The sequence below is a fragment of the Berghia stephanieae genome, chromosome 5, assembly GCF_034508935.2.
Source record: "Berghia stephanieae isolate SIO BIC M18660-M18661 chromosome 5, UCSD_Bste_1.3, whole genome shotgun sequence".
NCBI classification, from domain to species: domain Eukaryota; kingdom Metazoa; phylum Mollusca; class Gastropoda; order Nudibranchia; family Aeolidiidae; genus Berghia; species Berghia stephanieae.
Genome location: NC_088364.1, coordinates 78,566,902 through 78,594,559, shown reverse-complemented (window position 1 = coordinate 78,594,559; position 27,658 = coordinate 78,566,902). Strand labels below are relative to the sequence as shown.

General features: G+C 36.4%; 1 protein-coding gene across 2 annotated transcripts; it reads left to right on the top strand.

Annotated features, from left to right (window-relative positions):
* The first annotated feature begins 378 nt into the window (after positions 1-378).
* On the top strand, positions 379-15,459 carry LOC144973656 (uncharacterized). 2 transcript variants are annotated; one of them, XM_078916378.1, is made up of 10 exons: positions 379-1,593; positions 1,973-2,039; positions 2,859-2,952; positions 3,769-3,851; positions 4,764-4,924; positions 5,675-5,726; positions 6,368-6,468; positions 6,681-6,715; positions 8,561-8,668; positions 9,876-15,459. In XM_078916378.1, the coding sequence occupies exons 1-10, from the start codon at positions 740-742 to the stop codon at positions 10,592-10,594; spliced, it is 2,274 nt and encodes a 757-aa protein (XP_078772504.1). In that variant the 5' UTR covers positions 379-739; the 3' UTR covers positions 10,595-15,459. The 2 variants fall into 2 exon arrangements, with proteins under 2 accessions (XP_078772504.1, XP_078772505.1); XM_078916379.1 differs by having other exon boundaries at positions 395-1,593; positions 9,879-11,084.
* Positions 15,460-27,658: the final 12,199 nt, after the last annotated feature.

The window sequence follows — 27,658 nt, the reverse complement described above, 5'->3', positions numbered from 1 at the left end:
ATGTAAAGCGCTTTGAGCACGATTAGTGGATAGTGCTCTTTATAAATGCTCTAGTTTTTTTTTTGTAATGCTCTAGAAGAAGAGAGAAGAGAAGGAAGAAGAAGAAGGAAGAAGAAGAAGAAGAGAGAAGAAGAAGAAGAAGAAGAAGAAAGAAGAAGAAGAAGAAGAAGAAGAAGGAAGAAGAAGAAGAAGGAGAAGAAGAAGAAGAAGAAGAAGAAGAAGAAGAAGAAGAAGAAGAAGAAAGAGGAGGAGGTGGTGAAAGAGAGAGAGAGAGAGAGAGAGAGAGAGAGAGAGAGAGAGAGAGAGGGGGGGGGGGGGGGGGGGGGGGGGGGGGGGTTGAAATTATTTGGCATTTTAGCTACAGACTATCTGGCAATTGCTTCTTGCCGAACATGTGGACATTTGGACATGGAAATCGAAAGTAGAAGTTGTAGATGGAAACATAAACATTGGTACCTATTCATTCATTGATCATTGCATTCCCTCTCTTTCTTTCTTTTATGAAGGTATATTTACCAAGTCAAGATTTTGATAGTGGTATTATTGTTGAGTTGATTCTTTAAAATAATTCAGAATGGACTGTGACAGTCCGATGTCCTAGTCATGGTCCTCGTGTCCTCTGGCCCTCTGTTGAGTTGTCCACCAAGTCCAACAAATTATTTTTATCATTGTCAGTTTTGTGGGAAACGGTCATTTAGCGCAGTATATATATTATTCCCCAATCTTTTAAATTTTGAGTATGGAAAAGGCAGAAATAGAGGATAGTGCCGACATTGAATATTTTACTCAAAAGAGAAAGATAAGTAATGACCTCGACCATCAAGTCTTGTCAGTTCACGGTCACAATGACTACGACGGATGTGATGGAATTGGAAAGCCTTATCAGATGATGCAGCAGCAAGTACAAGCAGACATGGATAAACAAGTCGATGAAGAATTCGACATTAAGCAGGAAAACTCCATGGAATTTGTGAATTGTGGAGTTAACGTCATAGGAAAGACATCTGATTTCTCCGAAAATACCGACCAGGAAAACAACTCCAAATCAATAGAATCTTCTCCATCGACTCTTCTTGGACCAAGACAAGATGATGGTGATATCGAATATGGAAGCAATCATGATACATCAGAGAATGGAGATTGTGATCCTCATACTCATAATGCTTGTAAAGATCCATCACATTTAAAAGAAAACCCGTCACTTGATTTGTTCGACATGAAGTCTAGTTCGGTATCCAACTTTGATCATTCACACCAAGGACACGAAATAATTAGTAGGGTTTTTGACCTGACTTCTGGCACTTCCATAAAGCAGCAGGATTCAAAAACTAATGATTGTGATTATGAACCAAACAAAAGTATTGAAATAGAAAATCAACCATCATCACAACAAATGCAGAACTTTCGATTAGTCACATACAGTGATTCAGAGAGTGGAAATGAATCAGATTCTTGTTTAGAATCAGAAACTGAAACAGAGTCACTCCATACAGGGGATTTAGAGTCAAACTTTGATGAGGATGAAGATACTGATGGCGCCGGCAGTGATGAAAACACTGGTAATGGTGACAGCCATGACACTAAAGCAAATAGGTTGGTATTTTGTTTATTTACTTGAGAGGGGATATACATGGGGTGCAGTTAAAGTTAGGAACTGAAATACCTCCAATTATTTATTTATTTTTTGTTTTTGTAAATGCATTGCATCTTAAATCGCTTTTTTAAACAATTAAACGGACATATTTCACAATTTAATAAATGATTTATGTACAATTATGCCTATCATAAGATTATACTATTTATTACACAACAGATGAAGGAAGGGATAATAAGTGAAAATTGTTTTGGAGAGGTGAAACATAAAATAAAGTAAATTAAATACTTATCACACGTGAAAGCTTATCTATTACTATTAATATTAATGTTTTTTTGTTTTTGTTTTAAGTTGCAAAAAACGTTTTATATATTTCAGAAAGAAACTAACCCAAAAGGCAAATGATGACCGCAGACTAAGGACTAAAGGAGAGGTATTCCCTGAGGTGATTACTTGACTATACTCCTCTTCCTCAATGATTTTAGCTCACAGCCTTAATGCCTTCCTCTAATGTGATTTTTAATGAGCTGATTTTTACCCAAAAAAATTTTTATTTGTGATTCTTCTAAATTTAGAAGTATATAGAATATAGTTATTATTGATAAAAGCATATTCAGTCTCAGAAAACATTTGCTCAGTAAGTTGGAAGACGAAAAAATAAATAATAGAAAACAGTCCAACAGAACTGACAGGTCAAATATATATTTACTTGCTGTTATGTAGTTTGATAGCTTCTGATTCCAACCTTTGCTTTAGGTCCCTGATTTGGATATCACTGAAGGTACTAAAACTGATACGTTAAGGAAAGGTTCTTTCCTCACACTTTTTCATCAACTTGCTGGTAATATTAATGTCTTTGTCTTTGTCAAAAGAACAAAAAAAAAAAAATTAAATCTGTGAGCACATTTAGTAGTTGAATTTTCACTACCACTTAACTCACTCAATCCAAGATATTTTTGCTACTTTTCAAAATTGGAAAAAAAAAACATGTATTAAAAGTGAGCATATGCAATATATTTTTATGCAACTACCATGAACATGTAGACATTAAGATCATTAATAGCTTTGATATTACGCCTATAATTTGTCTCAGAAAAATGTAATAAATAGGCATGGGGTAAAAGTAATAGTAACTCCGGGCATACTACGGATATAGTCGGTGTTAGGGTTGAGTGAGTTAATACATAAATGCTCACCTCATATAGCTACAGGTCCAGTTGTTATTGTAACTAGATATATTCATCTTTTGTTTTCTATTTGTCAGGAGTTACCTCCTCTTGAATACTTGACCATCTCAGCAGGTGATGATGTGGAGTTAGAAGTTTTGGGTACAATTACTGGTATTGTGGATGTATTAGGTATGTATTTCGACACTTATCTTTGATATAACATTTTTAAAAAAAAGAAACTTATTCTATTGCCATATACCTTGCCTAGTTCTTCCCTGTGTGTAGGATAAGTAAATAACTTAATTCTTGATATTTCATTGATTTGAATTCCAAAATGAGTAACAAATTAACAGAGTCGACTCTTTACATCCAAGTCTACCACAATATGTCTCATATCTAAATCGTATTTTTTTTGGGGGCCAATTTTTCAGCCTAGAAATAGAAATGTTTCAACTTTGCTTTTCTACTTTCTAATGTTGGTCACACAATCACCGTATTTAGATCAGTTGTATTCATATACTCACCCCCGCCACCCCCCTCATTACTTTTAACACTTAAATTTTATTGATATCCTGAAGTCTGTAATATTTCCATACTGCAGAATCAATGTGCTGGCTTAAATGTAATAATTCCCTTTGGGTTCAGAGTTCAGAGTGTCATTATTTCCACACTTAGTTCAAGCACATTTTAGGAAACTTTTATTCTGAGTGACAATAATAATAATTATCTGGTCTGTATCATTCCCATTAATCAATTTTGACAAAACAGTTTTCATAGTTTTGTGTGTGGCTTATACTGGAATCTGATATCGTTCAAAGCTATTTTTCAAAGGACATTGATGGTGTTGAAGTTACATCGGACCAAAGATCTTCTCAGTGAAAACGGACTTTTTATCTCTTAATAGTCCATATCTGCAGTCGACCTCATCTTAATGTCTCCATTTAGAAACTCTTAATGCCAGCCTTTGACATAATCAACATTTTATATACTTCGATCTTCTTTCAGTTGTGATCAAGTCAGTGGAATCATCTCCAGCCCTTTTTGATGATACAGTTTTGTTCCAAGAGAATAGGCAACCTCTTGGACTGGTGAGTGATTCTCATATTTTCAAGAAATCCTGTGACCATTTGTGTCAGCAGATAGTTAAGTCTTATGGTCTGTGTGGGGTCTTTGACCTCTCATGATGGGCAGGAGGTCACACTGTGTTTTCTATCCCCTTATATCTGTTTTCCAGTTGCTTTTTGTCTTTGTCTTGGAATGGGATTACTTAGTTTTGTCCAAACCCTGGATGGAGTCCTTGACTGGGAGGGAAACAATCAAATGTATTGTCATAGTTTTGGGAGATTATATTTTTTTCCTTCTAAATCATCTCTATGTTGTGTACTGTTACTTTTTGTTTGTTTGTTGCAAATACATTGGTTTGTAAACATTTGAGTGTATTCCTCTCTGTGTTTGTGTCTAGATGAGACTTTTAGGTGATCTAAAATTAAGTACACTGATAATGTGCTCTTGGAATCTACATCTGTTCCTTATTTGAACCAGTTCCCCTTACTTTTATGTGTGCTTTCAAATTGTAAATCCATGAATTTTTTTACTATCCCATTTTCTTCCTTTTTACTGGACTTTAATGTATCTCAAACACCATAAAACTCTTAAAAACAAAAAACAAGTCTTTTGGTCTTGTCAATTTAATTTCAGTTCCACATGTGATGCAGACACCCTTAATATTCTGGTAAAATATGAATCTACAGTTTTATTTTCCATCAGTCTGACAAATTCAGGTTTTTTAGTTCTTTCACTTTCACAGTTAACACCACTTTTCCCCGAAGGAAAGCAGTGAGATTACTTATTTGTTTTTTTTTTGTCTGTTTTGATGTCATGGTATTATTTGTCAAGCCTCATGATGGAAAATCTATTATTTAGAAAATTCATTTCTTTTGTATTGTTTTGGTTTCAGAACAGAACCATTTGATACATTCTCAATTTTCATTTTGTTTCAGATATTTGAGACAATGGGAACAGTTGAGATGCCTTTTTACACTGTAAGGTTCAACTCCAATGATGATATTGTAAGGAAAGACATCAAAGTTGGTGACAAGGTGATGTTTGCTCCTCAGGCAGACAATTTCACCAAATATGTATTTATAGCACAGCTCCAAAGGTGAGTAAAGATAATCAAATGTTTCTTATATTAAATTCTCTCATTAATCACTTCCAGTGCAAAAATTTAAAGTGTAATTGTTGAATTTAGTAGAGCAGGATTCTTTTTTGTATGACTAGAACTTATCTGTTAAAATGCTCGCACCGCTCAAGTCTTCTATTTCAGATGGTGTTTGTATGGGGTATAACTTTGATTTATTAAGCAGGGAATTACTTTACAAAATTAAATATATTTTCTGAATTGTGCAATGTACAGACATGCTTTAAATGCCAGGGGAAAAGAAAAAGAAGAGTGAATGGTCTTTTTATGATGACAAAACATATAATAAAATATTGAGAGGCTGAAAGAAAAATTGAATCCTTGTTTGATAATAGCATAAATGACCTAAATCAGTTCTTAATTCTCTCTGGTCCCCATGGTTGAAAATTGAACAAATAATGTTCGATTTTCCATTCATATGAACTCGAGAGAGTTAAAAGGAACTTACAATGCACAGGATCTATTGAGTGGTGACATGTTTTCCTGTACCATGAAAGATGATGACGTCAGGCAATAAAACTTTAGAATCTATCTTTGCCACCTTTCTTGCACTGGCTCATGCAATCTGCTTTCAACAATTGTTCAAATAATGTATAACACATTAGATAACTGATAATATGTTGCAGTCTTTCTCACTCCCTTTATAGACATTGCATAATACTACTGATTTTATCTATGGCTATACCATGAATTGATTTGTTGTTAACACAGGAGAAACTATGTAGATGCATCGTGGGAAAGTGACAACGAGCCCCCTTTAGAAGTGAGTATTTGAAGTTTTGTCAGTGTATATCCATTTTCAATGCATTCCAGTCGATCATTAATGATCTTTGATAAAGAAGAACCTGAGTAATGTAGATTTACAATGCATAAGGCATGGAAAGAATAATTTATATTATTATTTTTTGTTTTTATTTATAGTAACTTAATGGATATCATTCCAGTATTTATTTCTGTCTAATAATAACCAATCCTTCATGATTCTGTAAAAGCCTCAGCCTACAGGAATTCTTTCATTCATTTATGAAGACCTTTTTTTATCAAAGTACAAGAGCAGAAGTTCAATAGATTAATATCATTGATATTGATATTGATATTAATTATTGTTATAGCAAAAAATAGAAACATTGAAATAGAGACCTAAACGTAATTACACAAAAGGCTTTTTTTTCTTTTCAAATTCAGAAAATCTGAAGAATTGCTTGTCCATAAACTTTTAGATGATCGCACATAAGAGACCTTTAATGAGAGATCTAATCAAAATCTAATGTTTTGATTAGGACGATGATGACGATGATGATCTTGTAATGATGATGGCTGTCAATCTATATTTTTTTTTTACATTACTATTACCATTCAGATTACACTAAGTTTTTACTCTTTGTCATTTTGTTGTCCTACCAGGCAAGAGACTATTCTGATGATGAGGAGGAGCGAAGGGTTAAAAAGAAGTTGTCTTTTGCCAAGAAGAAGAAAGCCAGTGAAGAATCAGCAGGGACCAAAAGGTAACGTCAGTGTTGGCTGTTGATGGAGATACAGCAATTTTTACAATGATTATGTGATCGATTGTTTGACCTTGATTCTGAAAGAAAAAAATATACATGTTTTTTGGGAAAAATAAATTAAGTCTTCTCAATTGGAATTCTTGTTTTCTCACATATTGAAATTATTATATTTGTATACATTCTTGTTTTTTTTTTTTTTTTCTTCAATGCAGGAAAAGACGATCCAATAAGAAAAGCAATGCTTCTGGTAAGTTTTTTTTTTTTTTTTTTTTTGATTGGCCTAAATTGATATGTACATATTTGTGTTGGCAGATCTTTGTATAGTGCATCCACATTTATAACGACATTTGTTTTAATGACATCCTATTTATAGTCACAAGTCCCTCATATATTCATTAGTTATAAAAAAGTCACCATAATGACACACAGATTATTGAAAACCTTGTTTAGTGGTGTCTTTATGGTGATAATTGACAACTTCATGTAGACAGTCAAAAAGAGACTTTAATGAAAACGCTTGATTGGTTGGCCAATGATATTTATTCCACTCAGGGCTGACACAAAAAGCTAGCTTAGGTGGTGCTGTCTCGCCCTAGTAATGAGATACAGTGCTATCGACCCATTATCATTATCTGTGATTGGTGATCATGCATTCGAATATGAAAACTAATCACAATGTCCATTACACTTACCACGTTGAAGAGAAAAGCAATAACTATTTATCTAAAGCTTGAGATTCTTGCCCACGTCTATAAAATAACATTGGAGTAGAAGGACATTGCCGCCAAGTATATGGTTTCCCCATAAGATTTTATCCCTGATCATCATTGGGGATTTCTCTGGTCAACATTCTAGGTGGGGTTCCTACCTCCCACAGTGGGCAGGGAGGTACTTGCTGTGTCTTTTATCCCCTCTTATCTGTTTTCCAATTGCTTTCTGTCTTATTCTTGGAATGAAATTTTTTGGTTTTGTCCTGACCTTGGTCAGAGTCCTTGGCCGAGAGGGAAACAGTCGAATGTATAGTTATAGTTTTGGGAGATGATATTTTTTTCCTTGTAAATCATCTCTCTGTTGTTATGCATTGTATTATGTTTAGTTTACACATTATATTATATGATTGGTAAACATTTGAGTGTATTCCTCTTAGTTGGGACCTGTGCTTGTGTCTGGATGAAACTTTTAGTGATCTCAAACTAAGTACTTTGATAGTGTGCTTTTGCAATCTACACCTGTTTATTTTTTGAACCAATTCCCCTTTTTCTTCCCTTTTCTCGGATGCTTTATTGTAATTCTATAACTCTTTACTATCCCATTTTTTTTCTTTTTTACTGGCGCTGATATGACCTTAATGTGTTGCAAGCGCCGTAAAACCCTTAAAAACAAAAAAACAAAACATGGTCAACATTGCATTCTTGGTACTTTACACCCCCCACCCACCCAAGTGGTTGCTCATTTATGTCAACTTTCTATAACAATATATTTTTCTTGTTCCAATGTTGCCATGACCTTTGTCTAATGTATTGGCCATTGGCCTCCCGATAGCTAAGTGGTAGAGCACTCGAGCAAGGGGAGGGAATCAATCTCGGGTGAGAGGAGATTTTTTTTTTATGACCTTCCTGTCGACCCATCTGTGATTGGGTAGCTGGGACTGTCATATCTCGTAGAAAGTACTTTGTAATAGATTTTCATCCTGTCCAAATGGTAGCAAGCAATTTTTATTGTTCTTTTAACACTATAGAAACTGTAAACTTGGATCTATGGGACTCATGGCTCTGAAGGACTACAGTGTATTGGTCTTATTAACTGTTCAGAGGTGGATAAAGCAGCAGTCTTTGTGTGGTGCTAACAATTTTATCATATAGATAGTATGCGCTTGGCTAAGAAGCTCATAACATTGCCATCCGGAAAAATAATGGACCAACACACAAAATTATGTGTAACCATGAACGTTTATAGTCTGGATAACACCGTTTCGTAAGTATTACTCATAAACGTGGGGGCAAAAAACAATAACAGACGAGAGTGACGTCAACTGCATACTATCTATACACAACCCATACGTAATGATTCATGATTCACCTTTTTTTTTTAGTACCAGACGGAAACAGCTCCTCTGTGGGAATTCCTTCCAGCAAATCAAGTTTGCCCCAAGGAACCATGACTCGAAATCCTTTTGGAGACCCGACACAATTTAAAACAAGTAAGTAATGGACATTAGGCATGATTCTTATTTTTCTGTCCTGAATTTGGGACTTAAGTCTTTTGATGAAAATTTATTGAACAAAATTATTTTTATTTATGAAAGTGACACCAAGTCTTGACGAGTTTTGTGGCCAAAATTATAAAAGGGAGTTGAGTTTTTTTGTTGTTGTTTTAAAAACTTTTTTTTTTTTACAGAATAGGGCATTTGTCATTTGTAACCCATCTACTCAATCTAGTATTATGTCAGAGTGACCCAGATGTCGAAAAGTGAATGTCAAGCCAAAATGATCAGAGATGTGACATTTTACGTTTAAGTTCTTGAAGTGATTAGAACACAGTAAAGACACTGCTTACAAATGATTAAAAGTTTGTGTTGAGAATTTCCAATAAGTTCTTCATAATAGACACGTTTCTAGCATGGTGATTGGAAACCCTTCCACAATGCAATCATGAGCATTTTTATATCAGTATCCACTAAACGTGCTCAATGCGCTTTACAAGGGGTCCCAAGCCAACAGCAACACTTAACATGTAGAACTAACAAGACATAACACATGTTAGGTGATATTATAATTTTTGCTGTTAATGGCCAGGTACTTTTCAATATCTTGAGTATGGTAAGAGAATGCATAAATGTAAGGAGCCTTTTTCAAGGAGTTCACTATGCCTTGCTTCAAGTAGGACTCGAACCCTGGACACTCTGTGGACCATATTGCTGCACAATGTCTAGCAGACCCAGCTATCAAATCACTGCTGACTGGGCATGTTGTCAAAGGCCTTAAGACAATTTGATAATTATGTGCAGCCCAAATACAATTGTAAGACCTTATGTGACTCTTGGCATGAATTGAATACAAGATGTAGAAATGGAAATTTGGCTTGGCATATGCTTCTAACACCGATAGAATTGGATAATTATTTTCCTCTTTGACCACCAATTAAGTGTGACATGCAGTGCCAATTTTTGATTTGAAATAAAAATAATTGTGATTTTGCATGTAACTCTTGCACGAGTAATGTAAGAGTCGAATGCTGACATGTTTGCTTATTATTTCCCCAATATTTACCAATATAGGTAAAAAATGCTCGATTCTTTGGAAAATCGCATTCATTTCGCAAGAAATAAACTTCAGATTTGTAATTCATTGTCATACCTCAACATTTTCTACAAATTACAAATATTTTTTGCTCTTATACATCTTCAGCAGGAAAAAAGAGTTCTGCCCCAAGGTCAACAGCAACTTTTCTGCCAGCCACAACATCAACATCAACTTTTCTGTCAGCAGAAAGTTTTAACAACAGCAATTCTTTCTGCTCTGCCCCGAGAGCTCCTCAACCCCATACAACGTTCGGTGGTAAACCTTCCTGGCAAGGACGGACAGGATTTACGACACCCCAACCTGGCAGCTCAGTCAACTCTACAACAACAAATAACAATAACAATGCTGTTATCAATCCATTTAGTTTTGTCCCTCCTACTTTTAATCCCCGCTCACCAGTCTACAACACTACCATCCCTGCACGGCCGAGGTTTGGAACAGGGGTAGGGCAGGCCTCAGGTAGAGGGGGTGGGTTAGGGACAGAGGGACAGATGATCACTTCACCTCATAATACACCACCAACTCCTCATTTTTCATCTCCATTTGCAAGCAGCTTCAACAACCCTATCATCAGGCCTCCCACATTTAACACCAACATACCTCCACCTCCTTTGCCTGGGATGTTTTCACAATTCACCCAGTCCCAAGCCTCTCGCTCCACCGGTCCCCTGCGTCCTCCCCTCAATTCTCCCCAACGTTCCCCATTCTCACAAGGGCAACCTGTAGTTGTTCCAACCATCAATAATGCCCCTCCACACCCACCCCCATCCTTTTCAGCTTCATCCCACCCAGTTTACCAAAGTCATAGATTTGCTCCAGAGTGATGACAAGACGAGAATGGTGATTGATGTATCAAGATTTTATAGAGATGAAATTGCTAGGGTGCAAGAGTATATTTTGTGAGTGAAAATAAACTAGATTATGTCTTGGAGGTTCGAGTCAACAATTAGACACTCAGACAATATTCCCAGGTATAAAGAGGGATTGTCTTTGAAAATTATATATACTTTAAGTCTCATCAGAGGTCTTTTTTTTTTAAACAGATTTTTTCTCCTTTAATAATAAAACGCGAACAGTAAATAGTCCATTTACATTGAGATTTCGTTTTTTCCCGATTTTGTTATTCTTCTCAAAGTTCTAATTTTTCATTTTTTAATTCAAAGAAAATACCTACAGATTTTATTTCTTGTTTTATCACCGGTGGAGAGTATGCTTTCACACTCTGCCAGAAGAAAAAAATACACTGAAATGTTGAATAAAACGTAATATAATTACTTTTTAAAAAAAGAAGAAATAAAGAAAAGATACAAGGAATTTTTCTGGCTCTGCTCTTGTCTTTCTAGGTATAGACTTTACAAATAGCATATTGTATTTGTCATTGGCAGAAGAAGGGTTAAGCCTGAAATATTCCTTATAATTTTTTTATTTTTATTCAACAGCTGTTACCGTGGAATCCTGATAAAGCCAACACTGCCAGATCAGAAAGATCGTTGACTTTAAGCAGGGTTGACTTTATCCATTATCAATGGAGCACACTTTCGACTTTCACTCAGGTGGAGAACAGAAAATTTGAGACCGACAAGAGGTGTTGACTTTAAAGAGTGTGGACTTTTTGCAGAAATCAGTTTCAAAGAGTGTTGACTTTAAACAGATTCCACTGTATATTAATTTTTGGTCAATTCTTTAATAATCTACAGCTTCAGACAAGAGCTGGAGAGCGTTGTATGGCCAGTTATGTATTTTTTAAACCATCAAAACTATTTTGATTTACTTTTTCATTTTGGCCAGAATTTTTTACTTCGAATATATGAATGAATCAAAATGATTTTACGATATTTAAAAAATGTTTATACTGGAGAAGAGATAAAAGAAGTATTTTGTTTTAAGAATTTCATTAAATTAAAATTTGTTGAAAAAGATAAAATAAATAACGAAGATTACTTTTATTCATCCCCAAAGGGTTATTTATTTTTCCTCAGAGTTTATTCCAAGGAATGATTGGAAGGTTCGGTTATATGCCAGGAAAGCTATTTTCATGAATTTGGGAAAAAAACCCACCAAACTTTCATATCTTTTCCTCTATGCACATCATGGGTGCCAGTTTTACGGTTCATGCCGGAATTCCGGTTTCGCAATATCTCAAAGTCAAATACCTCCGGTTTCAGTGTTTTGAGTCATCATCATATCTTGTCGCGCCAGTGAGTCAGCCAGTCCCGGGCAGTCAGTTTGCATTCCCTCAGGTCAGCATTGGTGCAGTGAGGTCCCAGCGAGCATTCGGACAGGATGTGGTCCATGGTCTGTCTGGGGTGACCGCATGGGCATTCAGTGCCCGGTGAGATTTTCCATTTAAAGAGGTTGGTGGCGGTGTTTCCCACCTTTGCTCTAGCTCTGTTCAACGCCACCCATTCTTTTCTCTTGAGGTCTGTGCCTGCTGGGAGCTTTTCTGTTGGGGGCTGGAGGGCATCGTTTGCTGTCTTGTCCCATTCTACCCATTTGTCCAGGCGGAAGAATGCTGAGTGGTCTGGGTGAAGGCTCTCTACTGTGAGGAAGCTTTTTCTTGATTTGAGCCTGCTTTTGGGGCAATTGTGGTCATGAAGGGGGTGTCTCTGGTCCATTTCCTGTTTGTATTTTTGTATTTGGGCATGAGTTTCCCTCCGGATGTGTGGTGGGGCTATTCCTGTGCACGGTAGACCAGTGGTAATGGTGTTGCTCTCAGCTGGCCCGTTATGATCCGGCAGGCGTTGTTGAGCTCGGGGTCTAGCTTGGAGGCATGGCATGATCGGGCCCATACAGCTGAGCAGTACTCCGCAGTTGAGTAGCTGAGGGCCAATGCTGTGGTCCTTAGAGTTTTAGGGTCAGTTCCCCAGTTCATGTTTGCCAGCTTTCCAAGGAGGGCATTACGCGTGGACGCTTTTGCCCTGGTCTTTCTCACGTGTTCTCTGAAGGACAGAGTTCGATCAAGCGTCACTCCGAGGTACACTGGGTGGTAGTTGTACTCTAATGTCTGGCCATTCCACTTGATGTTAAGTTTTTTGTGGGCTTGGTGGTTGTTGAGGTGAAATGCACACACTTGTGTTTTCCCTGGGTTGGCGTTCAGCGAGTTTTTAGTGTAGTACTTTGTAAGGGTGTCTAGGGCATTTGTCAGTCTGCTCTCGATTGGTTGGAAGGACACATCCTGTGTTGCGAGGCATAGGTCATCAGCATATATGAATCGGCGGATATTTGGGAACTCAGGCTGATCATTTGTATATATATGTTGAAAAGTGTTGGAGCCAGCACTGATCCTTGGGGAAGACCATTCTTGTGGGTGCGCCACCTGCTCTTCCGGCCATCCATTTCAACAAAGAAGCGCCTGTTTTCGAGAAGTGACTGGATAATATTTACAATTTTCTTATTCTTTATCATTTTAGCCACTTTGAGGAGTAGGATCTTGTGATTCACTGTGTCATAGGCTGCAGTGAGGTCGACGAAGACTGTGCCAGTGACCTGTTTTGTCTCAAACCCATCTTCTATGAATTGTGTAAGGTTAAGAAGTTGACCACATGTTGACCGTCCTGGTCGGAATCCAGCCTGGTCTGGAGACAGTTGTTCGTCTAGACTGGGTGACATGCGGGACATAACCATTCGCTCAAATAGCTTGTATGCGATGCACAGGAGGGAGATCGGGCGATAGCTTTTCTTGGATTTTGGATCTTTCCCCGGTTTCAGTAGGGCGACTACTCTTGCTTTCCTCCATGCACTTGGCAGCCTGTTTGTCCTTGCGCATACATTGAAGAGGTCCAATAGCCAGGATAGGGTTCTCGGGCCAAAGTGTTGAATCATCTCAGTTGTGATTCCATCCAGTCCAGATGCTTTTCCTGCCTTCAGATGGGACAAGGCCTCTAGTAGCTCCTCCAGGGTAAAAGAGTCAAGATGATCTTCACTATCCTTGAGGGCTTTGTCCATTTCACGTTTCAGGGCTTTTAGTTGGCCTCGTGCTTTCTTGGCTGGTTTCCCATTCAGTAGAAGCTGATGTGCTACTTGGTCAGGTGTTACTGCAGCCACTCTTGTCTGGGTATTTTTGTCATTATTCAGTTTTGAAATTGTAGTCCGGCCTTTTTGCTGTTTAGGGTCATATTGGTGGAGGTTATTAATTCCTTCCATCTTTCTGATCTTTCATCGGCTATCATTGATGTGAGTTCTTCACCCAGTTCTAGGGTTTCTTCACTGAAAGGATCCACCTTGTATGATTCAATGTATCTTTCATATAGTTTCTTGCTTTCATCTTGGAGACATGGAATATAACTTTTTCGGCATCCTCTGGGGATGTTTTTCTTTGCAACTTTCCATATGAGTGTTCTAAAGTCGTCGTATCTCTGTGGGTCACTTTTTATATTGGTGATCTCATTGTCTAAATCTTTAGTAAAGTTTTCCCAATTTGCTTTTCTAAAATTGAATCGTGGTATCGCATTTGATTCGAGGGCTTTAACAGCTGGTTTGATGCTGATGGTAATAGGCCTGTGTTGAGATTTCGGTATAGGCTCACCTACAGTCCTTTCAAAGTTTGAGAAGTGTTGAGAGGATATGAATGCCAGGTCCGGATTGTAACCTTTCTTCCACCGGGCACTCATAAAGGTTTTCTTGTCTTTGGGGTTATGGAGGATTGTGAGGTCATTGCCGGCCGCCCACTCCTCAACAGCATCTCCGTCAAGGTTATTTTGCTCATATCCCCATATAGTATTATGGCTGTTAAAATCTCCAATGATCAGGGTTGGTTTTCTATCGGATAGATTCATTTGGGGCCACTTGAATGGGGTTAATGGAGGTTTGTACACAGATATGATGGTAATCAGTGTTGTTTCTACTCTGAGAATCTCAATGTCATTTTCTGAGTGATCATCGCTTTTCAGTATGGTAGATTTTTCTCGAGTGTACATGGCACTTCCATATTTTGGGTGTTCGTGGTGTATTACTAGTTGCATGCCAGGTATGCAAGGTGGTTTTGAGTCTTTGTGGGTTTCCTGTAAGCAAATTATATCTGCTTTTAGCTCTGTCAGTATCTTGCAGTTGGTATGGGAGATTCCTTCTGTGTTGAAACTTACAACATTGAAGTTTTCCATTGTCTGGGCCGAGGGGCTATCCTTTTACCGCCCAATTTATTCTCTCTGGTCGCGTAGTGTAGCAATCAGTCTCCTTCAGAGAAGGATTACAGGAGCACGACGTGAACGTTTGCTACTTGCTCCCAGTGTTTTGAGTAAAATAACCTAAAGGGGGCTGAGCGTGACCTTCACTACCCTTATGGCCTCAGCACGGAGATTAAAATGGCGGCTGGCAAAGTTCTCGCTCAGCCCGTGCGAAGCGTGTGGGTATTCTACGTAATAATCTGAGATAACCAGAAAATTACGCGCAGCAGAGGAGTAAAAAAATAAATGAAAATCATCATTCCTTAAAGACCATAGATTACCAAGTTTTGTTCCTCAAGTTGCGGACCTACCAAGTACCACGTTATTAATTAAAAGAAAAGGAATAGATCTAGAATCTAATCTAATCTAGAGCTAGATACGCAAAATGTAACAATATAGTTCAGCAAAGCAGACATGAAACATGATTGCAGCTCTCTCTCTCTCTCTCTCTCTCTCTCTCTCTCTCTCTCTCTCTCTCTCTCTCTCTCTCACACACACACACACACACACACACACACCCACACACACCTTCAAACATGAAACTTGAATAGTGTTCTTAGTAATTCAAAATAAACCTTTTTTAAAAAGGTCTCTATTAACAACTGTGATTAATTCAATGCAATTCAATATATCAACATGTCACAATCAGCAGGTAAATTGTATTACTTCATGATTTGACGTAATATGATGTAATGATGTCGATGGTGGTAGTAATATTATTATATCTGTTATCTGCATTTTTTGCCAAATTGGGACCTAAAATTTGCCAAAAAACCCCCCGAAATTTGCCAAAAAGACCAAAATTTGCCGAGGAGAACTAAGCATTTCAGTAAAAATTAACACACGATACAGAAAAAAAATATATATTAAAAGATTTATTTGACTTGAGAAATGAAATGACTGTGAATAGCGTTGTTACAAAGATTTTAAAGGATCATTATCCGTAGAGAGTAGCTTCCCTTGGTTCGGGCCCAGGCAAAGCTGCAACATTTCTCAAAAGTTTCGCACTTTTTTTTTGTTATTTTGTTTTCACTTCTTTTTTTCCCAAAAATTTGCCACGCGATTTGCCAATTTTGGGAAATTTGCCAAAATTTGCGGATCCCCCTGATATTTGCGGCGCAAAAAATGCAGATGACAGTTATATTGATGAAGCTAACTGCAAATGATGATGATGAAAGTAATAAAACGTGACAGAGTTGCTCTATAAAGAAGGGGTAGGGGGTGTCATTTCAACAAGAGAGCAGGGCTGGAAAAGTCATTTTAAACTTTAAGTTAAACAAAATGTAGCTTGGCCCTCATTGTTGCTAACACAGACTTGCCAACCAGTATGAAATTCTGTATTTTAATATGCAAAGCGACCGAAAATATGAACATTTGGGGAAATGCAATAGAATATGCAAAAATACAAGAGTTAGTCACAAGAATAAGAAATAGACCTTTTCCTTTATCAACTGATCGATCAAAACGATTCCAAAATAGGAATTTCCTATATTTGATTTAGATCAAACAATGCAATGAATGGGGAACTCACAATTCAAACTACCCATAAGCCCTTTTTAACAATAACCCTTTAATTCTTTCTACTCTATGTCATTTAATCTAACACTAGATTAAGACTTATTTGGCAGTGTTTGCCCTCTTTGGAAATCCTCATTTATTATAATCATTGTATTTTTAACTTTTATCACTGCTTTGATTAAAAACGAATACTAAATCTCAAAATATGATTTTTTTTCATGTTGAGAATATGAAAAAATCCTATAATTTGAGGCAAAATATGAAAAAAAATTTCCATGTAGTTTGTAAGGGTTGGTAAGTCTGCTAACAATAGAAACATAAGGGAGAAAAAAGCATCAGGAAGTGAGAACAGAAAAAGCAACAATCAACAACCTTCTGTTTCTTTTTGTCAGGGTTTTCAATTTTCTGGCTGATGTTGCTGTCGTTGCCTTGTCGCAGAAGTTTATGCTGTAAAAGTTCAAGAAAACGTTGACTGTTGGCTTTATTGTCCTTCTGATTAAATTTTTATAGTTGTTGTCGTAGTCACTGCAGCGTCCTTCGAGGAGCCCAGTGGCATCTAGCCGTTGCATAGACATATTGATGAGAGTCTTTCTTTGGCTGCGGCAAGCTAGAAATTTCTCCTCGATTTCTTTGTTTTTGATGAGAATTTGAAACATTTTGAATATTTCAAATGTAACGGTCAGTGATCGGTCTGAAGGCCAAGTCAGTCCTCCTCTGTCCAAGGCAGCTATATATGAATAAGTATCAGCAGTCGTTTCAACGTGTAGTGTCTTGTCCAGCCTTAGTTCATTTTTGCATTCCGCACATGATGTGTGTGGCAACAACTTTGTCACAGCATAGCCAGACACAAACACTAGCGCTTTCTTCTGTCCATCAGTCAAGTGAATTGTATCGCAGTCGGGAAGAAGGTGGAGGAAGCCTTTGTTTTCGTCATCTACAGTTGCAGCCAGCTGGCATTTCATCTCCTCCAATGGCTCTGCTATGTCGTTAAGCTTCACTGTACCTTTGCAGGCAGAGACCAGTTTGAGGACACTCTACAGCTTCAACTTTTTTTCCCCTTCAAACAACTGCTGCACTGAAACATGGTAGCTGCAGCCACTCAGTTGCCGATACTGGCCGAACCGGAATTCCAGGTTGTCGGTCTGGAACTTACCGAAAAGGATATACCGGTACTTTTGTCAGTCAGTATGTATGGAGTCAGGTGTAAGAAAGCCTTTAGTGTATGCTCAAATGCATCCATTGTTTCCTTTGACAGTGTTCCTTCTCTGGGCTTCAGATTAAGTTTTCTCCATCGCTGAAGCCAATCAATAGCCTGACGGAGAAAGTTGATGTTCTGGTCTTCCTCTCATTGGACAACACTGCAGTCATCATTTCGAAGTCTTTTTTGTTTCATGGGATGTTGACATTCAAAATGTTCCACAATTTGACGATGAGTGAGATGAATGACGTATCAATGCTCCATTTCTCTCCAAAATGTTGAAGGGCGACATTGTTTGTGGTGTTGAAGACTTTCAGCATGAGGTTTACATTTTGCTTCTCAGCTAATGTTGGATAAAATGCCTTCTGGTTTAAAGCTGGGGCCAATTTGACGACAGATGATTTCTCCTCAGCATATACTTTCCTCATATAAGACAAAGAAGCATTGCAACGTTGATCTTCAGAAGTAGTACTTGAAATTGAAAATCTGGGAAAGCAAAAGGTTTTCTCTGCATCTTGCTGGGCTAACCAATTGTTCCGAATACATTTAAAAATGTGTACAGTGTCAAACAAGAAAAATAGTCGCTCATTTGGGTTGAAGGGATTGGGGATGAAAGTTTGAAGAGTTCCTCCTCAAAGCGTTGAAAATGCATTTCTATTAATACGATTATTATCAGATATAACACAGATAACAGTGTCATGGTCTCAAGTGAGTAAAGAGCTACTCGACTATGCATAAAGATATATGTAGAGTGAGGCCCCAGAATTTACTAGTTACTATAAATGAAAAACAATTAACGATTTGTTTACAATGAAATAAAAATAATGATGAAATTTAATTAAAAGAGATAAACAGTGATCGTGGCAGTTACAAATAGAGATATGAATATTTTACGTAACTTATGATAATATGTCAGGTTCGTAAGTTTACGTTTCCAGGCAGTTGATGGGCTTGGATGATCTATTCCTCTGATAACAGGATCGGACTCGTAAAATTCCACTTCCAGGCAATTGGTAAGGAGTTAATATGTAATCCTTTGACAGCGGGCTCGGGTTTGATCCTTGAAGATTATACAATCAAAGTTAAAAGCTCCGGCGTCTTAATGGTGTAGATATAATATCTACAAAGTCCCAAAAGATAAAAATCTTCCAGTATATAGAAGGAATAGAGCGACTGGCCGTCCGGCATAGATTGTGAAGAGAAGTGAGTGTCAAATGTTAGACCTATCAGCTTTTATAATAAGTGGCTACGTGACAGAATGTAGAACGAAAAGTATTCACTAATTAGAAATTAATTCGAGGGAAGGCTATAAAAGGAAAGACGATCTAATATTAGAAGGTAAAGTTTATCTAAGCCTACCGAAATATAACTGGAGTGAGATGAATTCAGTTCTTAATAAAATAAAATTTAATAAGATAATTGTGAACAACCTTTACTGTGACAAACAGAAAATCCAATTTCATGCAGAAATTTCAAAACTTTGACAAGATGTCATGAAGGACTTGGGCATTTACATTTTTTTACTGGAACAATAGCCACAACATCTTTTTTCTTTGATAATACGGAAGAAATCATAAACACCTGTGCAGTGCTTGCTTCACATATAGTTTCATTGTGTACAGAAGACCCCTCCAGCTTTCCTCCTGTATAAGACATTTTGTTTGAAACATGAATTTCATCCAGCATCAGAATTACTTGATGCTCGTTCTCTTCCATCATTTCACATTGTTTACGAAGATATTCCTCGTGAAGAGAAGACTTTTCAATGCCACTTTCAACATTAAACACGGAACACAGTTTCTTTGAATATGATGGGTGTGGAAGAGTTAAGTTTGAACTTCTGATCATTGAATATACTTTGGGCGCAGCCGCTAATACTTGAAAAGCCCATAGAAGAGTTTCAGTAGAATAGCGCTTCACGGGTAATGTCAGTAGTCTCAATTGCTCCACCAAAAAGGAAAATTTGTCATTGTCATTAAGTAGATTGTCATACTTTGTACAGTATTCATGATCACCAGATATGTTGTTGCTTATTGTGCTCAAGCCATCAGTGTATGCCTGAAGTTGTTCTTTCACATTGACATCTGTAGGCACAAAGTTATCATTAGAAGAAAAATGGGAAAATAGAGAGTCAAGCTGTGACCACCTTGTGAGAGTAGGTGTAGACTGTTTCCCAAACAGCCATCTTAATGAAGTGTTACGAACTTGAATAATTACAGACGAGGATAGTGTGAAAGCGTGCACACTCAAATCACTGAATATTTTAATAGCAGCAACAAGAGAAGATTTTGAAGTGACAACATCTTCGATCCGATAAAATGACCAATACTGTCCATTGTTCTTGACTATCCATCCATCAATCCCACGAGTTTGAAGTTCACAGCTAAGTTCATAAAAATTGTTAATTTTGTCCTTTTCCAACGAATCATCAAATATTTGTTCATCTCTTCTGTCCACCTCCTTTTGCCTCTCTTCTGGTTTTTTCCTTTTGACACTGGATGACTCTGATAAATAGGAAGGGCAGTTTGGAAATTTACTTGGGTAAGCACTGTCAGTCAGTTTAGGTATTTTTCTTTCAACTGTGAGGACACTTCCATCTGTTTTGAAAATAGAAGTTATAATAAAATAAGGTTAGTATTAGTATAGATACCCGATACTGTATTTTTGTGCTGGTTTCCTAATCCTAATCGTCAATGAATGGAGATCTAGATCTAGACTCTAAACAATGAGTCCGTAAAGCCTATAATATATTAAAAACTAAATATATGATACATATATTACTTTTGAGACGACCCCTCTTTTCTTGCACTTTTCTTTTGTTTATATTATGCATTGTTGTATGTAAATAGTTTATTTTATTTACCTTGTCTGTCATACAATTCTTTAACCTTGTATTGTGTTAATTGTATTCTTAATGCCCTGCGCGGGTGGTTGGATTGGAGCATCACCCTTGAATCATATACCTATGATGTTCGCATGGGTGTACGATCCGATAGTGATGTCGTTTCTTCTTCTCTTTACTAGCCTATCCTGCTTCTTTGGTTTGTGATTGTATTTTTGACAGGGGATATTTTTTTTTTCTGTAAATCTTCTGCCTGTTTGTTCTTGGTTATTTATAATTTAGCTTATGATATTTTTAGCTTATGATTTTGATTGACATTTGTACTATTTTTGTTAGATTGCTTGTTTTTTTTGTTTCAGCGGTCTCTCATATAACCTCAATTGTGTTGGAAGAGACCTAAAGCAACAAACAAACAAAAAATTAATGCCCTGCTTTGTGTTATTATTTTTGCATTGTAAAGAACCAGTGAGCCGGTGTTCATCACTAATTTTTCCAAAAAATGTTAGGGAGTACCTCTGGTACTTTTTGTCTCTCTCTGTTCTTTGGCTCCCCTAAAGGGAGACAACTGCACTATGAGTATTTCACTATGTATTATAAGTTGGTTTTAAAATCAAATTAATTTCCTCATTGTGTCAATATGTTTGCTGTGTAATCATTTAATAATGGTATAAAAACGGTGATGAAATAAGAGTTAAAGTTTAGGCCGCATTTTCAGTAGGAACATTTTCAGGTTTGGCAAATTGTGGAGATTTTAGTTTCAGGTTTCAGCACTTCTTCCTGCTGGCCCCATGATGCACACGATTTTATAATTACGTAATAAATAAAGGGGAAAAAGAAATAGTTGAATTTGTTTTGTTTGTGATTTTTTATAAACACTATAATTTGACTTTTAACTCGCTCAACCCTAACACCGACTATATCCGTAGTATAATCGGGGTTACTTTTACCCCATGTGTATTGATTACAATTTTTCTGAGACAAATTATAGAGATAAAGATAAAGGGAGTAAATCTGACTCATGAATGTACAACATAAAACAAACGACGTTTCGGCCTTTGGTCTTTTTCAAGTAAACACAAAATACATATATATTTATATTAGATTGCCATAATAATATAGGCGAAAACTTGTAAATGTGTGTGTGTGTGTGTGTGTGTGTGTGTGTGTGTGTGTGTGTGTGCAATGGAAAAAGAGAGAGAGAGAGAGAGAGAGAGAGAGAGAGAGAGAGAGAATGAGATGACGTAATGATGTCAAAACTATATATATATATATATATATATATATATATATATATATATATATATATATATTTTATATATATATATCTCAAGAATAAGGGAGGGGGGGGGGGGTATTGAAGATTACTAGACCCCTAATTATGACAATCTAATATAAATATATATATATTATGTATTTACTTGAAAAAGGTCAAAGGCCGAAACGTCGTTTAATTTGTGTGAGTCAGATTTACTCCCTTTATCTTTATCTCCATTTTATTGATTCATTTAGGCACCTCTATTTATTAGGCATATTATAGGCATAGTATCAATTCTATTTTTTTTTAGTTCTTACATGTTAATGATAGTTGAATAAAACTATCCATGCACATTTTTTCTTTCTTAATCCTCTTCGGGCCTTGAGGCACATCGGGCATCCACCAGACATCTCCATTTTTTTGCGATCGGCTGCTTTTGCGGTGGCTGTATTCCAGGATCTATGCACATGCTCATTTTTAATACATTTTTTTCCAGTTTTGAAAAGTAGCAAAACTCTCTAGGATTGAGTGAGTTAATAATAATACACTACCTTTTCGGCTGTCTGGGTGGGTCTTTTAACTCACTCAACCCTGACACCGACTATATTGGTTGTTTACCCGGGTTACGTTTATCCCATCCATGCCTATTTATTACATTTTTCTGAGACAAATTATAGGCGCGTTTCAAAGCGAATATTTTTAGTTTTTACATGTTAATGATAGTTGAATAAAACTATCTATGTAGGTACATGCTCAATTTTAATACATTTTTTCTAATTTTGGAAATTAGCAAAAATCTCTAGTATTGAGTGAGTTAATAGTAATACACTACCTTTTCAGCTGTCTGGGTGGGGTCATTTAACCTCCACAATTGGCAGGAGGTCACTTGCTATTCTTGCTATGTCTTTTATCTCTCTTTATCTGTTTTCTGAGTTGCTTTCTGTCTTTGTCTTGGAATGGGATTACTTTGTTTTGTCCTGGTCCGGGTCGGAGTCCTTGACTGGGAGGGAAGCAGTCAAATGTATAGCTATAGTTGTTGGGGATGTGATATTTTCTTTCTTTGTAAATCATCTCTCCATTATGTACTGATAGTTCTATTTTTGTTGTTTTTGTAAACATTTGAGTGTATTCTTCTTAGTGGGATCTTGTGCTGGTATCCGGATGAGACTTGTAGGTAACTGGGTGGGGATCCTGACCTCCCATAGTGGGCAGGGAGGTACATGCTGTGTCTTCTATCCCCCCATACCCGTTTTCCAATTGTTTCCTGTCATTGTCTTGGAATGAGATTACTTAGTTTTGTCCTGATCCTTGCCGGAGTTCCTTGGCTGTGAGGGAAACAGTCGAATGTATAGTTATAGTTTTGGGAGATGATATTTTTTTTTCTTGTAAATCATCTCTCTGTTATGCATTGTAATATCTTTAGTTTACATATATTATATGATTGGTAAACATTTGAGTGTATTCCTCTTAGTTGGGACCTGTGCTTGTGTCTGGATGAGACTTTTAGGTGATCTCAAACTAAGTACTTTGACGGTGTGCTCTTGGAATCTACATCTGTTCCCTATTTGAACCAATTCCCCTTTGTCTTACCTTTTCTTTTGTGCTTTAATTGTATTTCTAGAACTTTTTACTATCCCATTTTCTTCCTTTTTACTGCTGATATAACCTAAATGTGTTGCAAGCGCCGTAAAACCCTTAAAAACAAACAAAAAAGACTTGTAGGTAATCCCAAAGTAAGTACATTTATGATGCTCTCTTAGATTCATTCCATTTTAACAATTGAACCAATACCCGTTTGTCTTACTTTTTCTTTGGTGCTTAAAATGTAATTATAGAACTTTTCAACTCCCCCATTTCCTTCCTTTTTACTGGTGCTTAATGTGACCTAAATGTGTTGTGCTGTAAAACCCTTAAAAACAAACAATTTTCTGTGGTGAAAAGAGTTGCTCATAAGATTTGTGTAGTTGTCTACAAATCCTTGAGCACTAACAGTCCGTCCTATATTAAAGACCTAATCATTTATGTCTCCAATAGAAACTTGAGGTCAAGCAATGACCAATCAATCCTTGTCAAACCTAAAACCTTGCGTAAAATAGGGGAACAATCTTTTGAATTTTCGGCCACCCAATTTTTAAATTCTGCCATCACACGTGAGATGATCTGAATCATTGACAACTTTCAAATATCGCTTTGCGTTTTATCTTTTTACGTCATAAGTTGCAATACATACTATTATCATATTTTGTTGTTAAATTGAATTCATATCATTTTTCCATCAACACTTATCTGACTGTAATAAGTTTTGTTTTATATCACTGTAAAGCGCTTAGAGCCTGTGACAACGGGGTAAAACGCTACATAAATGCCATCTATTAGTATTATTAAGATGTCTGGTGCTTTTGATTATCAATCTAGAATTTTTCTCACCCCCCTCCCCCCTCTTTTTTTCCTTTGGGGGGGGGGGGGGTGAAATGTGGCCTAAGAGCAGCACAAAGACAGTTTTTTGTGCATGCTAAAACCAAATATATCATTGGAAAGATCAAAGATTGATCTTTTTATTGATATATATATATGTCATTGCATTTACAATGAAAATACGTGGTGAAGATTAAGTGGGAACTTGCTGGAAATCAGCTCATTTTACGTCCAGAACCTGTTATAGGGGCAGTTTGGACTACCTACTAAGAGTGTTGTTATCGCTGTAAATCCCTTTCAAACAAAACCAAAACAAGAATATCTGGATCATGTCATTTTATATCCTGATAGGAGTCATTCCAGTCTATGACGAGGTGGAACAAGTTTCCAAATAGATCGGTTTCTGGTATGAGGATTTTTGAGATAAAGCCTAGGCAGGCTTTTGATAAAAAAAAAGTGGTTTTAAGTAATTTTATTTTTTGAAAGCCTCTGATTTCAAATGGAAAAGGAGTGTTCATACTTTTCCAACATAAGATAGCCCTGACGAATTTGAAGAGTTCTTGGAAAAATCCCACTGATATCCATTTTTGAAATTTTAATGACTGCCCCCTTTGAGTGATCTCAGAGGTCTAAACATTCCCTCTATTAAATTAAAATTGAGTGTTATATAGCGCAATATCCACTACATGTGCTCAAAGCGCTTTACAAGGGGTCCCTGGTTAACAGCAACATTTAACATATAGGACGGGACATGACACATGTTAGGCGATATTGCAATTTTTCGGACAAAGACAACGCTGTTAACGGCCAGGTACTATTTTACACATGAGTACGGTGAGAGAATGTGAGTAAAGAGCCTTTTCCAAGGACGCAACTATGCGCCGAGTGCGAGGCTCGAATCCATGACCTTCCGATCCGAAAGCGAGTGTCATACCACTAGACCACTTAGCCGCTATAAAATCAACAGCGAAAAAATTATAACCATTATAATTGTAGGATTACTGTTGTAATTTTTCTGCTTTTCTATTTATAGAGGTTAAGATTATACATAAAAGCAGCAGCAAACATTACAGAAATGGACATCTATGGTGTTTCCCCTGTACTCTTCTTTTATTATTCATCCATAAGTAATAATAATAATAAATAGCATGTCTACAGAACATAACCATGACGACGTCGTGAAAAAGTGTGACAAGTATCTTAAAACTCCCCTAAACAAACGTACAAATAATAATAATAATAATAATAATAATAATAATAATAATAATAATAATAATAATAATAATAATAATAATAATAATAATAATAATAATAATAATAATAATGATAATAATAATGATAATAATAATAATAATGATGATGATAATAATAATAATAATAATAATAATAATAATAATAATAATAATAATAATAATAATAATATAATAATAATAATAATAATAATAATAATAATAATAATAATAATAATAATAATAATAATGATAATAATAATAATAATAATAATAATAATAATAATAATAATAATAATAATAATAATAATAATGATGATGATGATGATATAATAATAATAATAATAATAATAATAATATAATAATAATAATAATAATAATAATAATAATAATAATAATAATAATAATAATAATAATAATAATAATAATAAATAAATAAATAAATAGATAGATGGCAAATCTAGTGCAATGATATATGACGTGAGTCAATTGGTTTGCAAGCTGTTGGACCAGCTCGTAGAAATAATAAAAATTAAATGTTTGTTTTATTTATTTATCATAGCACCGTGTAATCAGCTTTTATTACAGCACAATGAAATCCACAAAAAGTGTCCCAATGCGCTTTTCAAGGGGGATCAAGTCAACAAGCAACACTTAACACTTATAGTTATAGACATACATAGCAATTTCTGTAGGTGCCATTTCATATATTTTTTTTTCTTTTGGATTTTATCAGCCAGGAATTTGTTTTTTTTACAGCCAAGTACGGTGAGAGAGAGAGAGAGAGAGAGAGAGAGAGAGAGAGAGAGAGAGAGAGAGAGAGAGAGAGAGAGAGAGAGAGAGAGAGAGAGAGAGAATATAAATACAACGAACCCGTGTGTAACAAGTCCCGATATAACAGGAACCTGGTTATAACACGTTTTTTTTTTTTTTTGTTGTTGAAAATCCTGTTGTTTTTTCTCTCCCTCCTTGCCCTAAGTGCCTACGTAATAATGTGCCGGCTGTAGGAGGGACATTTAAGAGCCTAATTTGTTATAAAAGGCTCCATACACGCACGGTTTTGATAGGCGTTCGAACCACGATCAGGCAAACCGGGGTGAAAACGCAATGTGTGTGGCCAAATACCTGGCCGATAAACCTAGGTACGGTCGATCGCTGGCAAAGCCCGCCATGCTTAATATTTTTCGAGGCGATCGGCGATCGGGGGCGTGGCAGTATAAAAAATTGACAATTTTTTTCGGATTTTTGCTGTTTTGACGTCAGATTCGTGATCAGCGTCGAATTTACAATAGGTTTGATACCAAGAACTATGTTTTTACTCCAAAAATTGATGAAATTAGAAATAAAATTTAATTAATATTGAGGTTATGTGGCCGACAGAACAGTGCCCCTCCCTGTTTTGTGGTATGACTCTCGCTTCCAGATCGGAAGGTTCAGGTTTCGAGACCCGCTCTGCGTGGCGCAGAGTTGAGTCCTTGGAAAATGCTCTTTACTCACATTTTCTCACCGTACTCAGGTGCAAAATGAGTACATGGCCGTTCGTTGAATTTGTTAGGAAAAAATGTCACATCGCCTGACAGGCGTCATGTCTCGTCTTTCAAGTTTAATATTGCTGTTGCCTTGGGACCCCTTGTAAAGCGCTTTGAGCACGTGGATATTGCGCCAAATAAATGCTGTGCTATTATTTTTTTTTAAATAATATTTTTATAAATGTTGCGCCAGGAAGAGGTAGATGGCAAAAGTTTCGTTCTTGATCATCGTAAAATTTATAAAGGATTTCATACAAAATAAAAAATAGTTTTCATAATTTTCAATGTAGGCAAATCTTTTTTTTTTTTTTCCTCCTCATCCTTTGACGCGACATGACGGTCGACCTTGACACAGACATTTGGGATTGGCAGATGCCAAAAAGCCTTGACTACGTGATGACAGGGATGGGCATTGTAACTCTGAATTATAATCTACAAACAACCCCCCCCCCCCCCCCAAAAAAAAAAAAAAAAAAAAAAAAAAAAAAGAGCTGTGTGCGTTTGTGCGGTGGCGGCGGTGGTGGTGGTGGGTGGGGGGGGGGGGGGGGGGCGAATGCGAGTAGTCCCGGGGAGTACCCGTTTAACCTGCCACGGGAACACTGTCGATTTGTTTTATAAATAATAATAATAATAATAATAATAATAATAATAATAATAATAATAATAATAATAATAATAATAATAATAATAATAATAATAATAATAATAATAATAATAATAATAAGGATAATAATGACGAT

Coding starts and splice junctions, on each gene's coding strand:
- LOC144973656 (XM_078916378.1), top strand. CDS start 740: ATGGAAAAGGCAGAAATAGAGGATAGTGCCGACATTGAATATTTTACT. Junction 4,925..5,674: donor TTTATAGCACAGCTCCAAAG/GTGAGTAAAGAT, acceptor TTGTTAACACAG/GAGAAACTATGTAGATGCAT. Junction 5,727..6,367: donor ACAACGAGCCCCCTTTAGAA/GTGAGTATTTGA, acceptor TTGTCCTACCAG/GCAAGAGACTATTCTGATGA.